The 19,953-nt window shown below is 42.4% G+C and overlaps 2 protein-coding genes across 4 annotated transcripts in view; both read left to right on the top strand.

Annotated features, from left to right (window-relative positions):
• fbxo2 (F-box protein 2) overlaps positions 1–19,953 on the top strand; it is a 37,737-nt gene that overhangs the window by 8,755 nt on the left and 9,029 nt on the right. The gene's annotated exons all lie outside the window — the stretch shown is intronic.
• LOC119261921 (claspin-like) lies at positions 2,682–14,554 on the top strand. Of its 2 annotated transcripts, XM_037532202.1 has the most exons (8): positions 2,682–3,551; positions 7,722–7,769; positions 8,389–8,554; positions 10,691–10,801; positions 10,925–11,035; positions 11,282–11,392; positions 12,856–12,945; positions 14,166–14,554. In XM_037532202.1, exons 2-8 carry the CDS (start codon positions 7,725–7,727, stop codon positions 14,402–14,404), a joined length of 873 nt encoding a protein of 290 aa, XP_037388099.1. In that variant the 5' UTR covers positions 2,682–3,551; positions 7,722–7,724; the 3' UTR covers positions 14,405–14,554. The 2 variants fall into 2 exon arrangements, with proteins under 2 accessions (XP_037388099.1, XP_037388097.1); XM_037532200.1 differs by lacking the exon at positions 2,682–3,551 and having other exon boundaries at positions 7,376–7,769.

The following is a 19,953-nucleotide window of genomic DNA, read 5'->3' as shown; positions in this document are numbered from 1 at the left end:
ACACAGCAAACCTTCTTGCCACAGCTCGCGTTGATGTGCCATCCTGGATGAGCTGCACTACCTGAGCCACTTGTGTGGGTTGTAGAGTCCGTCTCCTGCTACCATGAGTGTGAAAACACCACCAACATTCAAAAGTGACCAAAACATCAGCCAGAAAGCAGAAAGGTACTGAGAAGTGGTCTGTGGTCCCACCTGCAGGACCACTCCTTTATTGAGCATGTCTTGCTAATCACCAGTAATTTCCACCTGTTGTCTGTTCCATTTGCACAACAGCTGTGAAACTGATTGTCAGTCAGTGTTGCTTCCTAAGTGGACAGTTTGATTTCACAGAAGTTTGATTTAGTTTTGTTATATTGTGTTGTTTAAGTGTTCCCTTTATTTTTTTGAGCAGTGTATATTGTCTATCTCTACCACCGTCATATCTCCAGTTCATAGAATAGGTCAATGCATAGATCCAAAAAAATCTAAACTGAATATCACTTGAATATCACATGTGCTCTGGCTGCTGGGGTGATTCAGTGCCTCCCAAAGACTTTGTGTTCTCTTACTGACTGACTGATCACTTTTGTTGAAATGCACATGCACAGCTATGGATGACAAGTATCTGTGCTCCCGAGAAGAGATGTAATCTTAGGGTAGCTGATGTTGTGTCTCCTTCCTGTAAATATTACTGTAAAGGGAAGTGATAAGACATACCATGGCATTAATATGTGTCAATATTTGTAGTGATGGCATGTCAGCTCTCAGCCTCATCCAACATCACTACCTCAGTGATATCTTGGCATCTACAGGCATTTGTCCAACATTGCTACCAAAGCTTTGTATTAAGGTGCATGAGTGACTCACAAATCATGTTCATGAGGCCCACCATCAGAGTGTTCAGTTGTACACAAATCACAAGAAATCATGCTAGAACCATGCTGTGAGTAGTCCAGTGTTATGTGTAAATACTTTTCTGTGGTACCTTAATTTAAATCTGCGCTCTACAGTTTAAGGCTCTGTGGATACAGGGTTGAATCCCTGACCAGGCAGAGGAACAAGAAGGTCTGAGTTATGTTTGAAGTTCTAAAAAAGATACGTCAGTCTCAAACTTCCAGTTGTTGAAATGCCATTAATGATTCTACGTAGCCGATGGTGGTGCAGCAAAACCTGGACTGCCTGGTCTCGCTGTTAGCCGTCTGTATGTGGTTGTTCTTATTTCAGCTACATGTTTAAACACAGCAAGCAATAGTTTACGCCTTTCTGTTTCACTGTCCTATCCATATGAGGAGGTATGCAGACTAGACACTCACATATGCATTATTAATTGGCTAAGATCAAAGAATGAAGTGAGACAAACAGTTGTTGACCTTCATAAATCAGGCAGTGACTACAAGACATGCTAATGTTTCAGGTGACATGCTTCACATCTCCTGTTGTTTTTCTTTGTCTTAATGGTAGAGACTGAAATGCTCAGTTGTGGGGACAGATGTTTATGTGTGGGAACAAGGCCTCTTTCTCATTTAGTGATTCAGTTCATTCCACAAGTACAGGAAGTGGCTGAGGTCGGGGCCCTGTGCAGGTCAGTCAGAGCGGTCTTTATGGAGCTTGCTTTGTGCGCAGGAAACAGTCATAACAAATATGTTGACACAAAGTTTGAAGTATATATTTGTTGTTTCTATGCACGTGTCCCAGACTGTTATTTGTCCTTCATCAAACTTTAGTCTTGGCAGAGCGTATTCAGTGAAGACGCATTTTACTGGCTAGCGCCAAATCCATATTTGTCCATCAGACTGTCGGCTGGTTAGGCAATGATTCATCATACCAGAAAACAATTTGTACTGCTCCAGTTGCAGTGTGCTTTATGGCACTCCATCTGACGCTTAATATTGTGTGGCAAGTAGTATATCCAAGACACATTCAACAGCCCCCCATGTACAACCAGAACACCAGTTATAATGGCCTCACAATGAGGGAATATACATATTCTGCCCCACACAGTGACTGGATTCCAGTCTACATAACTGGAGATGCATGTCACTTCCCCGTATACATGCATGTGACTAAAACCTGATGCACAGCCATGGATGACAAGTATCTGTGCTCCCGAGAAGAGATGTAATCTTAGGGTAGCTGATGTTGTGTCTCCTTCCTGTAAATATTACTGTAAAGGGAAGTGATAAGACATACCATGGCATTAATATGTGTCAATATTTGTAGTGATGGCATGTCAGCTCTCAGCCTCATCCAACATCACTACCTCAGTGATAGCTTGGCATCTACAGGCATTTGTCCAACATTGCTACCAAAGCTTTGTATTAAGGTGCGTGAGTGACTCACAAATCATGTTCATGAGGCCCACCATCAGAGTGTTCAGTTGTACACAAATCACAAGAAACCATGCTAGAACCATGCTGTGAGTAGTCCAGTGTTATGTGTAAATACTTTTCTGTGGTACCTTAATTTAAATCTGCGCTCTACAGTTTAAGGCTCTGTGGATACAGGGTTGAATCCCTGACCAGGCAGAGGAACAAGAAGGTCTGAGTTATGTTTGAAGTTCTAATAAAGATCCATGTCTATCCTGATCAGGATACAGTCCAGATGCTAATTACATGAAGTGGCTTGGTGTAAGCAGGTCCATTTGATTGTGTGTGGGTGATCTATTAGCTTATTGTGTAAATCTATTCTATGAATCTCCCTGTGACCGCACCTGCTGACACTTCTCAACGCCAAACTAGTTCTCTTCCCTACTTTAATATAAACCCACTGCTGGTCGTTCTGGTCGTGAAAGGTTTTGGTGCATTAACTGTTTGTTTTGAGTATAGAAACAGTAGTAAGTGTAAAAAGTGTACATATACTATTTAACAACAGTTCAGTCTACTTTAAAATCTATAATAATATTTAAAGGGCAGGAGTTTCTGTAAAGGCCTGTTGGTTTCTATGTTAAGCGTCTCCTGTTCTCTTCTCAGTACAGATAAACGTGATGTAATGATTGTGTAGTAGACACTGGCAGTAAAGATTCTGCAGAACGGCTTTAAGGTCAGTAATTCTCAGTGTGAGGGGTGAACAGTACACAAGGCCTACAGTCACTCTGTTTCTGAATGGATCGTTTTATAACGCGATTAAAGAAACTTCGTGAGCATCACAAGAAGCAGGAGGAGAAGTATCAGCACATCCTCAACCAGCAGGAAAAGGAGCAGCAGAAGACTTTAGAGCTGCTGAACAAGGTAAGAGAATCTCAGGTAAACCTTCTAATGAACCTACTTGGGCTCCATGTCTGAAATAAGTAGCTGATATTTAGATGAGTCGCGTGACTCGGTTATACTGTTTAACTGTAGTGGATGAAGTTCAGTGTTAGAGCAGAGAGTCGCTCTTTAACTCGCTTTATTTATTTCACAATTTAAACACTTCAGTTCATTAAACCGCTCAGACGCCATACAGCACGTGCCGGTTCAGCGCGTGTCGGTTCAGCAGCTCGTGCTCGTGTATCTAACGGCTGTTCGGCTCGTGCGCGTTCACAGTTCAGCGGTTCGGTTCGGCTCGGCTCGGCACTGCAGTCGCACACGCGTGGTGTAAGTACAAACATCTGTACATGTATCTGACAGTGTAAGCAGCTTCTGCTGAGGAACCGGGTCTCTGTGGGGCGGATTTCGGGGGAAATGTGCGGTTTGAGTGGAATGAGGAGAAAGTTAGTTAGCTAGCAGTAGTGAGCTAGTTAGCTAGCGCTAGCTGCTATAGCGTTGACTGTCCGGCCGGAGCGTCTCTGGTACAGCAGCTCGTTTATATGTTGGTTTATATTCGGTGATTATTCAGCGCCGTGTGTGTCGGTGGTGGAGTTTAGTGGTAGATGTTGATCTCGTGTTGAGTTCAGTACAGAGCTGGTGTGTGTCGGTGGTGGAGTTTAGTGGTAGATGTTGATCTCGTGTTGAGTTCAGTACAGAGCTGGTGTGTGTCGGTGGTGGAGTTTAGTGGTAGATGTTGATCTCGTGTTGAGTTCAGTACAGAGCTGGTGTGTGTGGTTGGTGGAGTTTAGTGGTAGATGTTGATCTCGTGTTGAGTTCAGTACAGAGCTGGTGTGTGTCGGTGGTGGAGTTTAGTGGTAGATGTTGATCTCGTGTTGAGTTCAGTACAGAGCTGGTGTGTGTCGGTGGTGGAGTTTAGTGGTAGATGTTGATCTCGTGTTGAGTTCAGTACAGAGCTGGTGTGTGTCGGTGGTGGAGTTTAGTGGTAGATGTTGATCTCGTGTTGAGTTCAGTACAGAGCTGGTGTGTGTGGTTGGTGGAGTTTAGTGGTAGATGTTGATCTCGTGTTGAGTTCAGCACAGAGCTGGTGTGTGTGGTTGGTGGAGTTTAGTGGTAGATGTTGATCTCGTGTTGAGTTCAGTACAGAGCTGGTGTGTGTGGTTGGTGGAGTTTAGTGGTAGATGTTGATCTCGTGTTGAGTTCAGCACAGAGCTGGTGTGTGTGGTTGGTGGAGTTAAGTGGTAGATGTTGATCTCGTGTTGAGTTCAGCACAGAGCTGGTGTTGAGTTCAGCACAGAGCTGGTGTGTGTGGTTGGTGGAGTTTAGTGGTAGATGTTGATCTCGTGTTGAGTTCAGTACAGAGCTGGTGTTGAGTTCAGTACAGAGCTGGTGTTGGTGTTGAGTTCAGTACAGAGCTGGTGTTGGTGTTGAGTTCAGTACAGAGCTGGTGTTGGTGTTGAGTTCAGTACAGAGCTGGTGTTGGTGTTGAGTTCAGTACAGAGCTGGTGTGTGTGGTTGGTGGAGTTTAGTGGTAGATGTTGATCTCGTGTTGAGTTCAGCACAGAGCTGGTGTGTGTGGTTGGTGGAGTTTAGTGGTAGATGTTGATCTCGTGTTGAGTTCAGCACAGAGCTGGTGTGTGTGGTTGGTGGAGTTTAGTGGTAGATGTTGATCTCGTGTTGAGTTCAGCACAGAGCTGGTGTGTGTGGTTGGTGGAGTTTAGTGGTAGATGTTGATCTCGTGTTGAGTTCAGCACAGAGCTGGTGTGTGTGGTTGGTGGAGTTTAGTGGTAGATGTTGATCTCGTGTTGAGTTCAGTACAGAGCTGGTGTTGAGTTCAGCACAGAGCTGGTGTGTGTGGTTGGTGGAGTTTAGTGGTAGATGTTGATCTCGTGTTGAGTTCAGTACAGAGCCGGTGTGTGTGTGGTTGGTGGAGTTTAGTGGTAGATGTTGATCTCGTGTTGAGTTCAGCACAGAGCTGGTGTGTGTGGTTGGTGGAGTTTAGTGGTAGATGTTGATCTCGTGTTGAGTTCAGTACAGAGCTGGTGTTGAGTTCAGTACAGAGCTGGTGTTGAGTTCAGTACAGAGCTGGTGTTGAGTTCAGTACAGAGCTGGTGTTGGTGTTGAGTTCAGTACAGAACTGGTGTTGGTGTTGAGTTCAGTACAGAGCTGGTGTTGGTGTTGAGTTCAGTACAGAGCTGGTGTGTGTGGTTGGTGGAGTTTAGTGGTAGATGTTGATCTCGTGTTGAGTTCAGCACAGAGCTGGTGTGTGTGGTTGGTGGAGTTTAGTGGTAGATGTTGATCTCGTGTTGAGTTCAGCACAGAGCTGGTGTGTGTGGTTGGTGGAGTTTAGTGGTAGATGTTGATCTCGTGTTGAGTTCAGCACAGAGCTGGTGTGTGTGGTTGGTGGAGTTTAGTGGTAGATGTTGATCTCGTGTTGAGTTCAGTACAGAGCTGGTGTTGAGTTCAGCACAGAGCTGGTGTGTGTGGTTGGTGGAGTTTAGTGGTAGATGTTGATCTCGTGTTGAGTTCAGTACAGAGCCGGTGTGTGTGTGGTTGGTGGAGTTTAGTGGTAGATGTTGATCTCGTGTTGAGTTCAGCACAGAGCTGGTGTGTGTGGTTGGTGGAGTTTAGTGGTAGATGTTGATCTCGTGTTGAGTTCAGCACAGAGCTGGTGTGTGTGGTTGGTGGAGTTTAGTGGTAGATGTTGATCTCGTGTTGAGTTCAGTACAGAGCTGGTGTTGAGTTCAGCACAGAGCTGGTGTGTGTGGTTGGTGGAGTTTAGTGGTAGATGTTGATCTCATGTTGAGTTCAGTACAGAGCTGGTGTGTGTGGTTGGTGGAGTTTAGTGGTAGATGTTGATCTCGTGTTGAGTTCAGCACAGAGCTGGTGTGTGTGGTTGGTGGAGTTTAGTGGTAGATGTTATTCTCGTGTTGAGTTCAGTACAGAGCTGGTGTGTGTGGTTGGTGGAGTTTAGTGGTAGATGTTATTCTCGTGTTGAGTTCAGTACAGAGCTGGTGTGTGTGGTTGGTGGAGTTTAGTGGTAGATGTTGATCTCGTGTTGAGTTCAGTACAGAGCTGGTGTGTGTGGTTGGTGGAGTTTAGTGGTAGATGTTGATCTCGTGTTGAGTTCAGTACAGAGCTGGTGTGTGTGGTTGGTGGAGTTTAGTGGTAGATGTTATTCTCGTGTTGAGTTCAGTACAGAGCTGGTGTGTGTGGTTGGTGGAGTTTAGTGGTAGATGTTATTCTCGTGTTGAGTTCAGTACAGAGCCGGTGTGTGTCGGTGGTGGAGTTTAGTGGTAGATGTTATTCTCGTGTTGAGTTCAGTACAGAGCTGGTGTGTGTGGTTGGTGGAGTTTAGTGGTAGATGTTGATCTCGTGTTGAGTTCAGCACAGAGCTGGTGTGTGTGGTTGGTGGAGTTTAGTGGTAGATGTTGATCTCGTGTTGAGTTCAGTACAGAGCTGGTGTGTGTGGTTGGTGGAGTTTAGTGGTAGATGTTATTCTCGTGTTGAGTTCAGTACAGAGCTGGTGTGTGTGGTTGGTGGAGTTTAGTGGTAGATGTTGATCTCGTGTTGAGTTCAGTACAGAGCTGGTGCTTCGCTGCGGAGGGGTCAGTCCCACCGCCGCTGTACATACAGACCCGGTTACAAACTCGCTTTAAGATTAAACTACTCTTCAATTCCAGCACAGCTCAGATACAGAACAGCAGCTCCTCATACGAGTTATTCGCAGTAGGGGTGCAGGAAGTGATCTCTACTACAAGTTTAAAGGTCTAGATATTTTAAATGGTTGCCAGATATTGTAATAGTATGAAACGGTGAGACCAGTATTTTATATGCCCTGCTGAAAAATCCAGATCAGGACTAGTTTTACTGGTTGCTGGTTTCAGCTTGTAAAATCATACCCTTTGCTAATTAGCAAGCTGGTTAAGTAGCTTCTGACCAGCATAGTACAGTCCAGTGCTTTTCAAACATGGCCCTGTGGACCCACTGCCCTTCATATTTCAGAGCTCTTCCTGTTTAACACAGCCACTTTAACTCAGTGACGGCTGTTAATGAGCTGATTAGTTGGATCAGTTGTGATGGGAGCTGGGACACCAGGACCAGGACTGAAAAACACTGGTGTACATTTGATTTGGTCATACTGGTCAACCAGCTCGGTCTTGCATAATCAAGCACGGTCATACTGGTGGTCTGTCTCGGTCAGCTCGATCATGCAAGTAGACCAGATAAACCATTAAACTCATAAAAACACAGGATCTAAACTGCTTAACCAGCTCGAGCTGTTTCCTGCTGCGTTGGTCTCTCAGATAGAAGAGATTTCATGTTACACCCAACAAAATGTGAAGTGCAGTAGAAGTTGATTTCCTTTTGTGTAACAGCTGTAGTACAAGTATCTCTGAACAGCAAAGCTTTGTACTTAGAATAATTACAGTACTTTACTGATGAATTGCAAATGTGTCTTAGTAGATGGATGATGTGGTGATTTGTTTCTCTTTTCAGAGCATGGAGAACACAAAGCCTGTTGGCCGAGTGAGGCCAAACAAGAAGGTATGTAGCATAGCTTTCATCAAATGAATATTTTAAGGAATAATTTAGCATAAAATAAAACCTAGATGGCTGAGACATGTTTGAAGTCAGAATTTTGCTTCGTTATAGTTGATCTAGGCTGCGAGGCCTTTTTACTGTGTAAAAATCATCAAAACTTCTCCAAGTGCATCTATTTGTTAGTTAAGGCCATAAAAGTTAATAAAAATGAAATGAGTTGTCAAAAACGCTGCCCAGTAAGAGTGCTGATCTAGTATCTGCTTTAGTGACCATGATCGTAAATAGGGAAGAGTCTGATCTGAGATCAGTCCTCTGATTTACCAGTTAAGTTCAGAAGTTTTTTTTAGTTCAGTATCTACTGTATCCAGAGGCACAGCCACTAGTCTGTGGGATCATTGTTATAACTTATAATGAGTTGAGAAAAGGGTTGTAGATTGATTTTTATTGAATGCAGTTGGGGCTGTTTGGTGGACTAATGGGATGTAGTCCTCACAGCTGCAGTTCTAAACTCAAGAAGCAAATTTTAGACTCCAAATGTGTCTTTGGCAGATTTTTATGTTTAAGTTAATCCAGTTTAATTTGACTGTTTAATTATTCTTGTTTTTTAATGTTTCTGTGACAGGCTGAGCAGGAAGAGAGTGACGAGTCCATTAATTTGTCTGAAGAGGATCTGGTGTCATCACATTCGGAATATGAACCTGATGGCAGCGAGTCTGACTCTGAAAGTTGTCTCTCCCTTTCAACCCAGCTGTCTTCCAGCTCGGTCCTGTCCAAGGAAGTTGAAAACGGTACGTCCATGTCAACAAAACAAAAAAAATCAAAGATTACAGTAAAATGCAGCACAAAAACTGACAATGGCAAACGGATCTGGAACAAGAAACATTTTTGTCTGTACTGTAAAAAACCAAATAGTAAAATAGCTCGCCACTTGGAAAGAAAACATGGTGAAGAAACGGAGGTTGCCCAAGCTCTAAGTTTTCCTAAAGGCTCCAAGCGAAGAGCAGCTTTGCTTGAGGAAATTCGAAACAAAGGGGACTTTGAGCACAATATAGACGTTCTTGAGAATGGTGATGGGCAGCTGATCACCTGGCGACAACCCAAGGCCAACGCAAGTCCAAACAATTACCTGCCATGTCCCCAGTGTTGGGGATTTTTTGTTAAAACAGATCTGTGGAAGCACGAGATTTCCTGTAGGGTAAGGCAAGCAAAGAACTTAAAGAAGACAAAAAGGATTCAGTCACGTGCATCCCACCTAGTTCCAGTGTCATCTTCAGTTTCTTCAGGCTGCAAGGATGTGTTACATAGTATGCATCAAGATGAGATCAGCATTTGTGTCAGAAATGACCCTCTCATTTGTAAATTTGGAGATGTTTTATTTGAAAAACACGGACATAACAAATTTCAGCATTCCTACATCGCTCAGAAAATGCGAGAGCTAGGGAGGTTTTTGATAGCCGCCAGAGAGATTGATAACCATGATAATGTATGTATGCTCCAAGATGTCCTTGTGCCAGGAAAATTCCAAACTGTTGTGGAAGCGACAAGAACAGTCAGTGGCTTTATGGCTTCACAGAACGAGTACAGAACACCTTCTCTAGCATGTAAAATTGGATATTCGCTCAAGAGAGCAGCGGAAATACTGGTAGGGGAGTGCCTAATAAGTGGAAACACTAGAACAGAGAGGGATGCAAAGAAGTTCATTGAGGTGATGGAGACACAGTGGAACACCTATGTGTCAGGACGTGCCCTTAACACTCTAAAAACAGCCAAGTGGAACAAAGATGAAATGATTCCCCTGACTGAAGATATCATGAAATTGCAGAAACATCTTAAAGCACTGGAAAAAGATGCAGTGCATGGACTCTCGGTTGCACCCAGTGTTTCAGACTGGAAGAAACTTTGTCAGAGCCTTCTCACACAGATAATCCTCTTCAATAGAAGGAGGGAAGGAGAAGCCTCAAAATTACTCCTGGCAACATACCAAACACGGAACAGAGCTCCAGCTCACCCAGAAGTGTACGAGAGCCTTTCCAAACTTGAAAAGTCACTTGTCAACAACTTCACGTGACTGGAGATACGAGGGAAGAGAGAGCGAAAAGTCCCATTGCTCCTCACACATGACATGGAGGCATCGATAGACATTCTGATAAGCAACCGAACTGCAGTAGGTATCTGCAGTGAAAACCCTTTTGTGTTTGCCCGAATTTCAGGAACCAGCCGTATGAGAGGGTCAGACTGCCTCCGCCAATTTTCATTGGAATGCCAGGCCAAACATCCAGAGTGTTTAAGATCCACCAGATTAAGGAAGCACATAGCTTCTTTGCCAACACTCTTTGCCAAATGATGAACTTGAAAAATTCAGAAATGGATCAGGTGGCAAAGTTCATGGGTCACGATATACGTGTCCACCGTGAATATTACAGACTCTCTGAAAACACCATTCAGCTTGCTAAAATTAGCAAACTGTTGATTGCCATAGAGAAAGGAAATCACACTTATCTGGGACGGTCTCTAGAGGAGCTGGAGCTGGATGGAGAAAAATCAGGTATGTTACCTACTGTCAGTAGTACAGTGATTCCCAAACGGATTGTCAGGACACGTTTATATCAGCGTATCGGCGTATATTTGATGGTTGTCTTGTACAGGGACTTTGTATGTGATGTGTTCAAACTGTAATATGAACTGAATTAAAGTAATTAGAAATATTTATTGTGCAAATTGGTAGGTTTTAGCTGAACAGTATAAATACATGTTAGCTAATAAGCTTTCTAACCCCTACCACACCATGACATCGGGCGCCACGTCATTGTGGTGTGACTGCAATGGGCAGTATATAGCAAACGGCCTCACAAGCCTGGACCTTATGAAGACGATTGCCCAATGTACTGGATGAACTGTATTTCCAATGTTTTGATTTATTTCAGATGGTGAATGTCCGCCAGGCGAAAAGAAGCAAACGACATCCTCGAGAGCTCCACCCCCTCAGGATCATTTGGAGACGGGTGTCGAGGGTTCTTGTGGAGAACAACAATCAGGTATGTCAGTGTATCAGAGTAGTGTTTTCCAGTGTGCGCAATGCATTTCTGTTAAATGTTGTATTCTGTCTGACTCAGATCTAGTAACTGATATGTTGTGTTTGGTTATTTGTGTTATTCCAGATGGTGAATGTCTGCCAGGCAAAAAGAAGGAAAAGAGGTCCTCAAAGGCTTCATCCCCGAAAGATAAGTTAGCAACATGTGAAGAGGATTCTTGTGGAGAAGAAAAATCAAGTATGTGAAAGTAGTACAGAGACACATTTTCAGTTTTCCAACAGTTCAGATCAGTGACATGCAGTTCAGTTCAAAATTAGCAGCTCTGCCTTCAGACTTTCTTCTTCCATATAGATATATAGATAGGAATATCCAGCTCCTGCTGATTTTTCAGGAAAACTTTTTTGCTGTGATTCTCCCGTTCTGCCATGTGTCAGATGTGTTCTATCGGACTCCTAGTAACTGTTATATTTTGTTTTATTCCAGACCGTGAATGTTCGCCAGTCAAAAAGAAGCAAAAGATGTCCTCTGGAGCGTCATCCCAAGAAGATCATTTGGAGACAAGTGACAAGGATACTTCTGCAGAACAACAATCAGGTATGTCATTGTAGCAGAGTCATGTTTTCAGCTTTCCAATGTGCAATTTGCAGTGTGCAGTATAGTTGTAATAGAATCAACACTGTGCAGTGCATTCAGAAAGTATTTACCGCGCTTCACTTTTTCCACATTCTGTTATGTTACAGTCTAATTCAAAATTCAAATTTTCCCTCAAAGTTCTACACACAATACTCCACAATGACAAAGTGAAAAAAGTTTGTTTGAATTTTTTGCAAATTTATTTAAAATAAAAAACAATAAAATCACATGTACATAAGTATCACAGCTGAACTCCTGAATGCCAAGCATCATGTCTGGAGGAAACCAGGCACTGCTCATCACCTGGCCAATACGATCCCTACGGTGAAGCATGGTGGTGGCAGTATCATGTAGGGTTGTTTTTTGGCAGCATAAACTGGGAGACTAGTCAGTGTCGAGGGAAAGATGAATGCAGAAATGTACAGAGACATCCTTGAAGAAAACCTGCTCCAGAGTGCTCTGGATCTCAGACTGGGGCGAAGATTCATCTTCCAACAGGATAACAACCCTAAACACACAGCCAAGATAACAAAGGAGTGGCTTCGGGACGACTCTGTGAATGTTCTGGATTGGCCCATCCAGAGCCCAGACTTGAACCTGATTTAACATCTCTGGAGAGATCTGAAAATGGCTGTGCACCGACGCTCCCCATCCAACCTGATGGAGCTTGAGAGGTTCTGCCTCTCAAGAATGGGAGAAACTGCTCAAACACAGGTTGTAGCATCATACTCAAAAAGACGTGAGGCTGTAATTGCTGCCAAAGGTGCTTCTACAAAGTATTGAGCAAAGGCTGTGATACTTATGTACATGGGATTTTAGTTTTTTGTTTTTTATTTTTAATAAATTTGCAATAAATTAAAACAAACTTTTTTCACTTTGTCATTATGGGGTACTACTGTATGTAGAATTTTGAGGGAATAAATGAATTTAATCCATTTTGGAATAAGACCATAAAATGTGAAAAAAACTGAAGCGCTGTGAATACCTGTCAGTACCTACCAAAGATTCTCCAAGGAAGGTGCACACTGCCACAATGCAGATGATTCCAGAATGGTTCTAGGAACACAACAATGAGTTCAAGCTCAATGTTTTGATCCAATCCAGTATCTGGGGAATATTTTGGACAAACAAGTTTGATCCATGGAGACCCCACCTAACAACTTGCAGGACTTGCTTAAAGGATCTGCTGCTAACGTTAGTCTTGGTGCCAGATACCATAAAACACTTAGAAGTCTTGTGGAGGCCATGCCTCAAATGCTCAAGCCTGTTGTTGTGGCTTTTATGAAGAATGTTGATGGGGTTTGTGGTGTGAGGGCACCACATAATTTAATGTGACTGCTGTCCAGTGTATTTGACCACCCAAACTCAAGATCAAAATGATTTTGTATAGACTTGCAGTACACAGTTTTTATTTTGTTTTCCAGAGAACGTTCGTTCCCCTGTCCAAAAGAAGAGGCCTTCCTCCAGGACTCAAAATGCAGACCTTGTTGAAGATGTAGAGACAAGAAAATCAGGTAAGTTACAACAATTAACCCCTTTGAGATTTCCTTTCCAAGTGTCTGGTTTATTAGAAGCACCTATATTGTAGCTTCATCATGTCCATCTACAGTTGTGTGGAACAGGCAACTTTGGCTTTTTTTATAAAGGCCTTGGGCAGATTCTCAAAAGTAGTCTCATCATTAGCATCTGGTCAAGTTAACCTGACTTACAAACCTTTTTTGTTTGGGATCACGTTACTGGGATGGTCCATTGTAGATGCTCAAGTGACATTCAACTGAATAGTTATTAAATACAAGTTGAATGTAAATGATGGTCCATAGAATCTCAAACTATACCTAACCCTAAACTTAACCTGGAATCAAGTCTAAAGCCTACACCTAAGCTTGGCAATGGAGCTGGGCAATATGACATTTTATGGTGTCATGATAAATTTGTTCTCAATATAGATGATATACTTTTCTAATCATATGGATATCATCAGTGCATAAAACACTGGCCAACTGCATGTTTCATTAGAGAGTGTAATTAGTGCTGTTTAATGGGAAAAAGTGCAACAAATTTTAAATATTTACTCATCGTACTGAGTATGGGAGAGTATTTGAGTAGTAGTTTGTAAGAATCTGCTGCGACTAATGATCTGTGTGTCAAAATCTCACTGTAACACTATGTGTAAATATCATGATTTAATATTTTTACCATAGTGCCCAGGCCTTGACCTTGAATCAACCCTAAAACCTAAACAGAATCTTTTACTTAACCTAAAATGAAACCCAACCATAGCTCTTACTCATGAAAGATTGAGGTTAGGGGTATGGTTAAGTTTAGGGTTATATTCAATAGAGAGTTATTTACGTTCAGCTTAGCGTTCAGACGCATTTAATAGAAATTCTGTTGAATGTCATTTGAATGTTAGTTGAGCAACGGTGATGCATCTACAATGAACCATCCAAGTAAAGTGAAACCATTTATTTATATATGACTGTGGGTGTGCTGCGTTGCTATATATGTACTCGCTGTCATTCATGTCGTGCTGCACAGGTTATCAGTCCTCTCTACCGAGTATCTCACTGTAACTGAGTGTCGACCTGTAGATAGATATGTAAATATGTATCTGCTTGGCATGGTATGGACATCCTTTGTATCTGCAATACTGGAGAAAATGCCCTCTATTTTATTTATTAACCTTATTTTAAAAACTAAAATTCATTGCATCTGTCTGTGCTTTTTGTTTCAGATCGTAAACACACAGTCCAGCCCAGGCGACCATGGACCGACAGAGAGAAGGAGGCAGTGTGGCGTCACCTGACAAAGTATCGTGCCCTAAAGAAAGTTCCAGTAAAAGCGGACTGCCTTCGGTGCATCCAAGCAGAGCTTGCTTTGAAGACAAGAACATGGAAAGACATCAAAAATTTTGTTTACAATAGTATTACAACAGAAAAGCGAAAGGCTGCTTCTCTCATTACAAAAACCTAGACAGTAGATCTGTTTAAGGTACTTTGCACTTTACAGTACAGTTACAGTTCAGATCAGTGCAGCTGCACACCACTGTTCCAGTTAACCCTGCAGCTCCACACTACAGTTCAGGTGACTGTACACTACTGTTAATGTAGAACTACCTCTACACAACTGTTCAGGTGACTGTTCACTACTGTTAATGTAGAACTACCTCAACACAACTGTTCAGGTGACTGTACACTACTGTAATGTAGAACTACCTCAACACAACTGTTCAGGTGACTGTTCACTACTGTTAATGTAGAACTGTTCAGGTGACTGTACACTACTGTAATGTAGAACTACCTCAACACAACTGTTCAGGTGATTGTACACTACTGTTAATGTAGAACTGTTCAGGTGACTGTTCACTACTGTTAATGTAGAACTACCTCAACACAACAGTTCAGGTGACTGTACACTACTGTTAATGTAGAATTACCTCAACACAACTGTTCAGGTGACGGTTCACTACTGTTAATGTAGAACTACCTCAACACAACTGTTCAGGTGACTGTACACTACTGTTAATGTAGAACTACCTCAACACAACTGTTCAGGTGACGGTTCACTACTGTTAATGTAGAACTACCTCAACACAACTGTTCAGGTGACTGTTCACTACTGTTAATGTAGAACTGTTCAGGTGACTGTTCACTACTGTTAATGTAGAACTACCTCAACACAACTGTTCAGGTGACTGTACACTACTGTTAATGTAGAACTACCTCAACACAACTGTTCAGGTGACTGTACACTACTGTTAATGTAGAAGTGCAGCTCTACACAACTGTTCAGGTGACTGTACACTACTGTTAATGTAGAACTGTTCAGGTGACTGTTCACTACTGTTCATGTAGAACTACCTCTACACAACTGTTCAGGTGACTGTACACTACTGTTAATGTAGAACTACCTCAACACAACTGTTCAGGTGACGGTTCACTACTGTTAATGTAGAACTACCTCAACACAACTGTTCAGGTGACTGTACACTACTGTTAATGTAGAACTACCTCGACACAACTGTTCAGGTGACTGTACACTACTGTTAATGTAGAACTACCTCAACACAACTGTTCAGGTGACTGTACACTACTGTTAATGTAGAAGTGCAGCTCTACACAACTGTTCAGGTGACTGTACACTACTGTTAATGTAGAACTACCTCAACACAACTGTTCAGGTGACTGTACACTACTGTTAATGTAGAACTACCTCTACACAACTGTTCAGGTGACTGTACACTACTGTTAATGTAGAACTACCTCAACACAACAGTTCAGGTGACTGTACACTACTGTTAATGTAGAAGTGCAGCTCTACACAACTGTTCAGGTGACTGTACACTACTGTTAATGTAGAACTACCTCTACACAACTGTTCAGGTGACTGTACACTACTGTTAATGTAGAAGTGCAGCTCTACACAACTGTTCAGGTGACTGTACACTACTGTTAATGTAGAACTACCTCAACACAACTGTTCAGGTGACTGTACACTACTGTTAATGTAGAACTACCTCAACACAACTGTTCAGGTGACTGTACACTACTGTTAATGTAGAACTGTTCAGGTGACTGTTCACTACTGTTAATGTAGAACTACCTCAACACAACAGTTCAGGTGACTGTACACTACTGTTAATGTAGAATTACCTCAACACAACTGTTCAGGTGACGGTTCACTACTGTTCATGTAGAACTACCTCAACACAACTGTTCAGGTGACTGTACACTACTGTTAATGTAGAACTACCTCAACACAACTGTTCAGGTGACGGTTCACTACTGTTAATGTAGAACTACCTCAACACAACTGTTCAGGTGACTGTTCACTACTGTTAATGTAGAACTGTTCAGGTGACTGTACACTACTGTTCATGTAGAACTACCTCTACACAACTGTTCAGGTGACTGTACACTACTGTTAATGTAGAACTACCTCAACACAACTGTTCAGGTGACTGTTCACTACTGTTAATGTAGAAGTGCAGCTCTACACAACTGTTCAGGTGACTGTACACTACTGTTAATGTAGAACTGTTCAGGTGACTGTTCACTACTGTTCATGTAGAACTACCTCTACACAACTGTTCAGGTGACTGTACACTACTGTTAATGTAGAACTACCTCAACACAACTGTTCAGGTGACTGTACACTACTGTTAATGTAGAACTACCTCAACACAACTGTTCAGGTGACTGTACACTACTGTTAATGTAGAACTACCTCAACACAACTGTTCAGGTGACTGTTCACTACTGTTAATGTAGAACTACCTCAACACAACTGTTCAGGTGACTGTTCACTACTGTTAATGTAGAAGTGCAGCTCTACACAACTGTTCAGGTGACTGTACACTACTGTTAATGTAGAAGTGCAGCTCTACACAACTGTTCAGGTGACTGTACACTACTGTTAATGTAGAACTACCTCTACACAACTGTTCAGGTGACTGTACACTACTGTTAATGTAGAACTACCTCAACACAACAGTTCAGGTGACTGTACACTACTGTTAATGTAGAAGTGCAGCTCTACACAACTGTTCAGGTGACTGTACACTACTGTTAATGTAGAAGTGCAGCTCTACACAACTGTTCAGGTGACTGTACACTACTGTTAATGTAGAAGTGCAGCTCTACACAACTGTTCAGGTGACTGTACACTACTGTTAATGTAGAACTACCTCAACACAACTGTTCAGGTGACTGTACACTACTGTTAATGTAGAACTACCTCAACACAACTGTTCAGGTGACTGTACACTACTGTTAATGTAGAACTGTTCAGGTGACTGTTCACTACTGTTAATGTAGAACTACCTCAACACAACAGTTCAGGTGACTGTACACTACTGTTAATGTAGAATTACCTCAACACAACTGTTCAGGTGACGGTTCACTACTGTTCATGTAGAACTACCTCAACACAACTGTTCAGGTGACTGTACACTACTGTTAATGTAGAACTACCTCAACACAACTGTTCAGGTGACGGTTCACTACTGTTAATGTAGAACTACCTCAACACAACTGTTCAGGTGACTGTTCACTACTGTTAATGTAGAACTGTTCAGGTGACTGTTCACTACTGTTCATGTAGAACTACCTCTACACAACTGTTCAGGTGACTGTACACTACTGTTAATGTAGAAGTGCAGCTCTACACAACTGTTCAGGTGACTGTACACTACTGTTAATGTAGAAGTGCAGCTCTACACAACTGTTCAGGTGACTGTACACTACTGTTAATGTAGAACTGTTCAGGTGACTGTTCACTACTGTTCATGTAGAACTACCTCTACACAACTGTTCAGGTGACTGTACACTACTGTTAATGTAGAACTACCTCAACACAACTGTTCAGGTGACTGTACACTACTGTTAATGTAGAACTACCTCAACACAACTGTTCAGGTGACTGTACACTACTGTTAATGTAGAACTACCTCAACACAACTGTTCAGGTGACGGTTCACTACTGTTAATGTAGAACTACCTCAACACAACAGTTCAGGTGACTGTTCACTACTGTTAATGTAGAAGTGCAGCTCTACACAACTGTTCAGGTGACTGTTCACTACTGTTAATGTAGAACTACCTCAACACAACTGTTCAGGTGACTGTACACTACTGTTAATGTAGAACTACCTCTACACAACTGTTCAGGTGACTGTACACTACTGTTAATGTAGAACTACCTCAACACAACAGTTCAGGTGACTGTTCACTACTGTTAATGTAGAAGTGCAGCTCTACACAACTGTTCAGGTGACTGTTCACTACTGTTAATGTAGAACTACCTCTTCACAACTGCTCAGGTGACTGTACACTACTGTTAATGTAGAAGTGCAGCTCTACACAACAGTTCAGGTGACTGTACACTACTGTTAATGTAGAACTACCTCAACACAACTGTTCAGGTGACTGTACACTACTGTTAATGTAGAACTACCTCAACACAACTGTTCAGGTGACTGTACACTACTGTTAATGTAGAACTGTTCAGGTGACTGTTCACTACTGTTAATGTAGAACTACCTCAACACAACAGTTCAGGTGACTGTTCACTACTGTTAATGTAGAGGTGCAGCTCTACACAACTGTTCAGGTGACTGTTCACTACTGTTAATGTAGAATTACCTCTACACAACTGCTCAGGTGACTGTACACTACTGTTAATGTAGAACTACCTCTACACAACTGTTCAGGTGACTGTTCACTACTGTTAATGTAGAACTACATTGAGTTTGTTGGTTAATGAATAGAATGGTGTTGTGTGTGTTGAGCACTGGAGCTGAAGTGAGCAGTTATTGTTGTGGTGAATGTGTTGTGTATGAGGAGCTGAGCAGTGTGTATAAGTGTGTATATGTTTACTGTAAAGCTGTCTGTATAAATAATGAGCAGGTCATCACCGTGTGAGTGGACGCTCTCAGTGACTGCTGTACTGCCCGCATTAGCCTTAGCTCAACAGAGCTCACCAGCTTGTTGGAGATGAAGTCGTTCTTATTAAATATCTTGTGCGTCTGTTGTGAGTTTCAGACGGCTGTGTTGAAGCTAAAATGTAATTGAATGACTGCTGACTGCAAATTACAGGTTTATACTTAAAATATTAATATGTAAATATATGCTTTATTTGGATAACAGAGCACCGTCCACAAACTTTTGGCCAAAATACAGGGTGCTAAAACGTATTTGTACAGCTCTTTACAACTGAATTCATATATGAATTCACTAATAATGTTCAACAAAGCATAAAATACAAAGAGCATGAAAAAAAACAAACAATAAACAGCCCCCCCCCCCCCCCCCCACCCCCGCGAGCTGACTGACACGAGATTAAGATTCGGGGCTTTAATGAAATGTTTCGGAATTTAGACCCGGAAGCTCCGCTGTGACTCGCGCGCTGCAGCCGCTGTGTAAAACGGAGCGGTCACTTTTTGAAATAACGGCTCAAAAACGACTTTCAACGTAACACGTAGCGTAACGTAACGACGTATTTCAACGCAACACGCTTAAAAAACAACATTTCCCATGTAGCCGCGGTGTCATGCCTACATTCTGGCCACGCCCACCCTCCGCAGCGCTCAGCTGCCAGCTGTCCAATCAGAGAAAGCGAATTAGCATCCACCAATCAGTGGCCGGTCCTCGCACGATTAGCGTTCTACTTGTTCTTAAAAGTTGAGTTGCAGCTAAATACAAATCGGGTTGCAGTTCCTACGGACATCTAGTGGCGAACTGCGTTAGTACTTTTTTGCTCAGAGGTCTGGAACAGGGGGCCCTCACAGGCTGGTAGTATGTCATGGTCCTCACAGCGGATGCCAAACCTGTATGTGTGTGTGTGTGTGTGTGAGTTATGAGGCTAAAGTAACTAACAAGTAATAAAGTGTATGCCAACCAGTTAGCATCATGCAAACTGCAGGCTTCACTTTATTCAAACCACATGCAGTTGTTCAGTGATCTCATCAGTACATTTGATTATGTGGTTTCTGACACTGCTTGACATACTTTTATCTTCAAAAA

The sequence above is a fragment of the Pygocentrus nattereri genome, chromosome 21 (assembly GCF_015220715.1).
Source record: "Pygocentrus nattereri isolate fPygNat1 chromosome 21, fPygNat1.pri, whole genome shotgun sequence".
Lineage (NCBI taxonomy): Eukaryota > Metazoa > Chordata > Actinopteri > Characiformes > Serrasalmidae > Pygocentrus > Pygocentrus nattereri.
This window is presented reverse-complemented; position numbering and strand designations above follow the sequence as displayed.

Bases quoted from the DNA above. Each gene is read 5' to 3' on its own strand.
- LOC119261921 (XM_037532200.1), top strand. From the start codon at position 7,689: ATGGATGATGTGGTGATTTGTTTCTCTTTTCAGAGCATGGAGAACACA. The intron at 7,770-8,388 runs GTATGTAGCATA...TTTCTGTGACAG, and splicing joins GAGTGAGGCCAAACAAGAAG to GCTGAGCAGGAAGAGAGTGA. The intron at 11,393-12,855 runs GTATGTCATTGT...TTTGTTTTCCAG, and splicing joins TTCTGCAGAACAACAATCAG to AGAACGTTCGTTCCCCTGTC.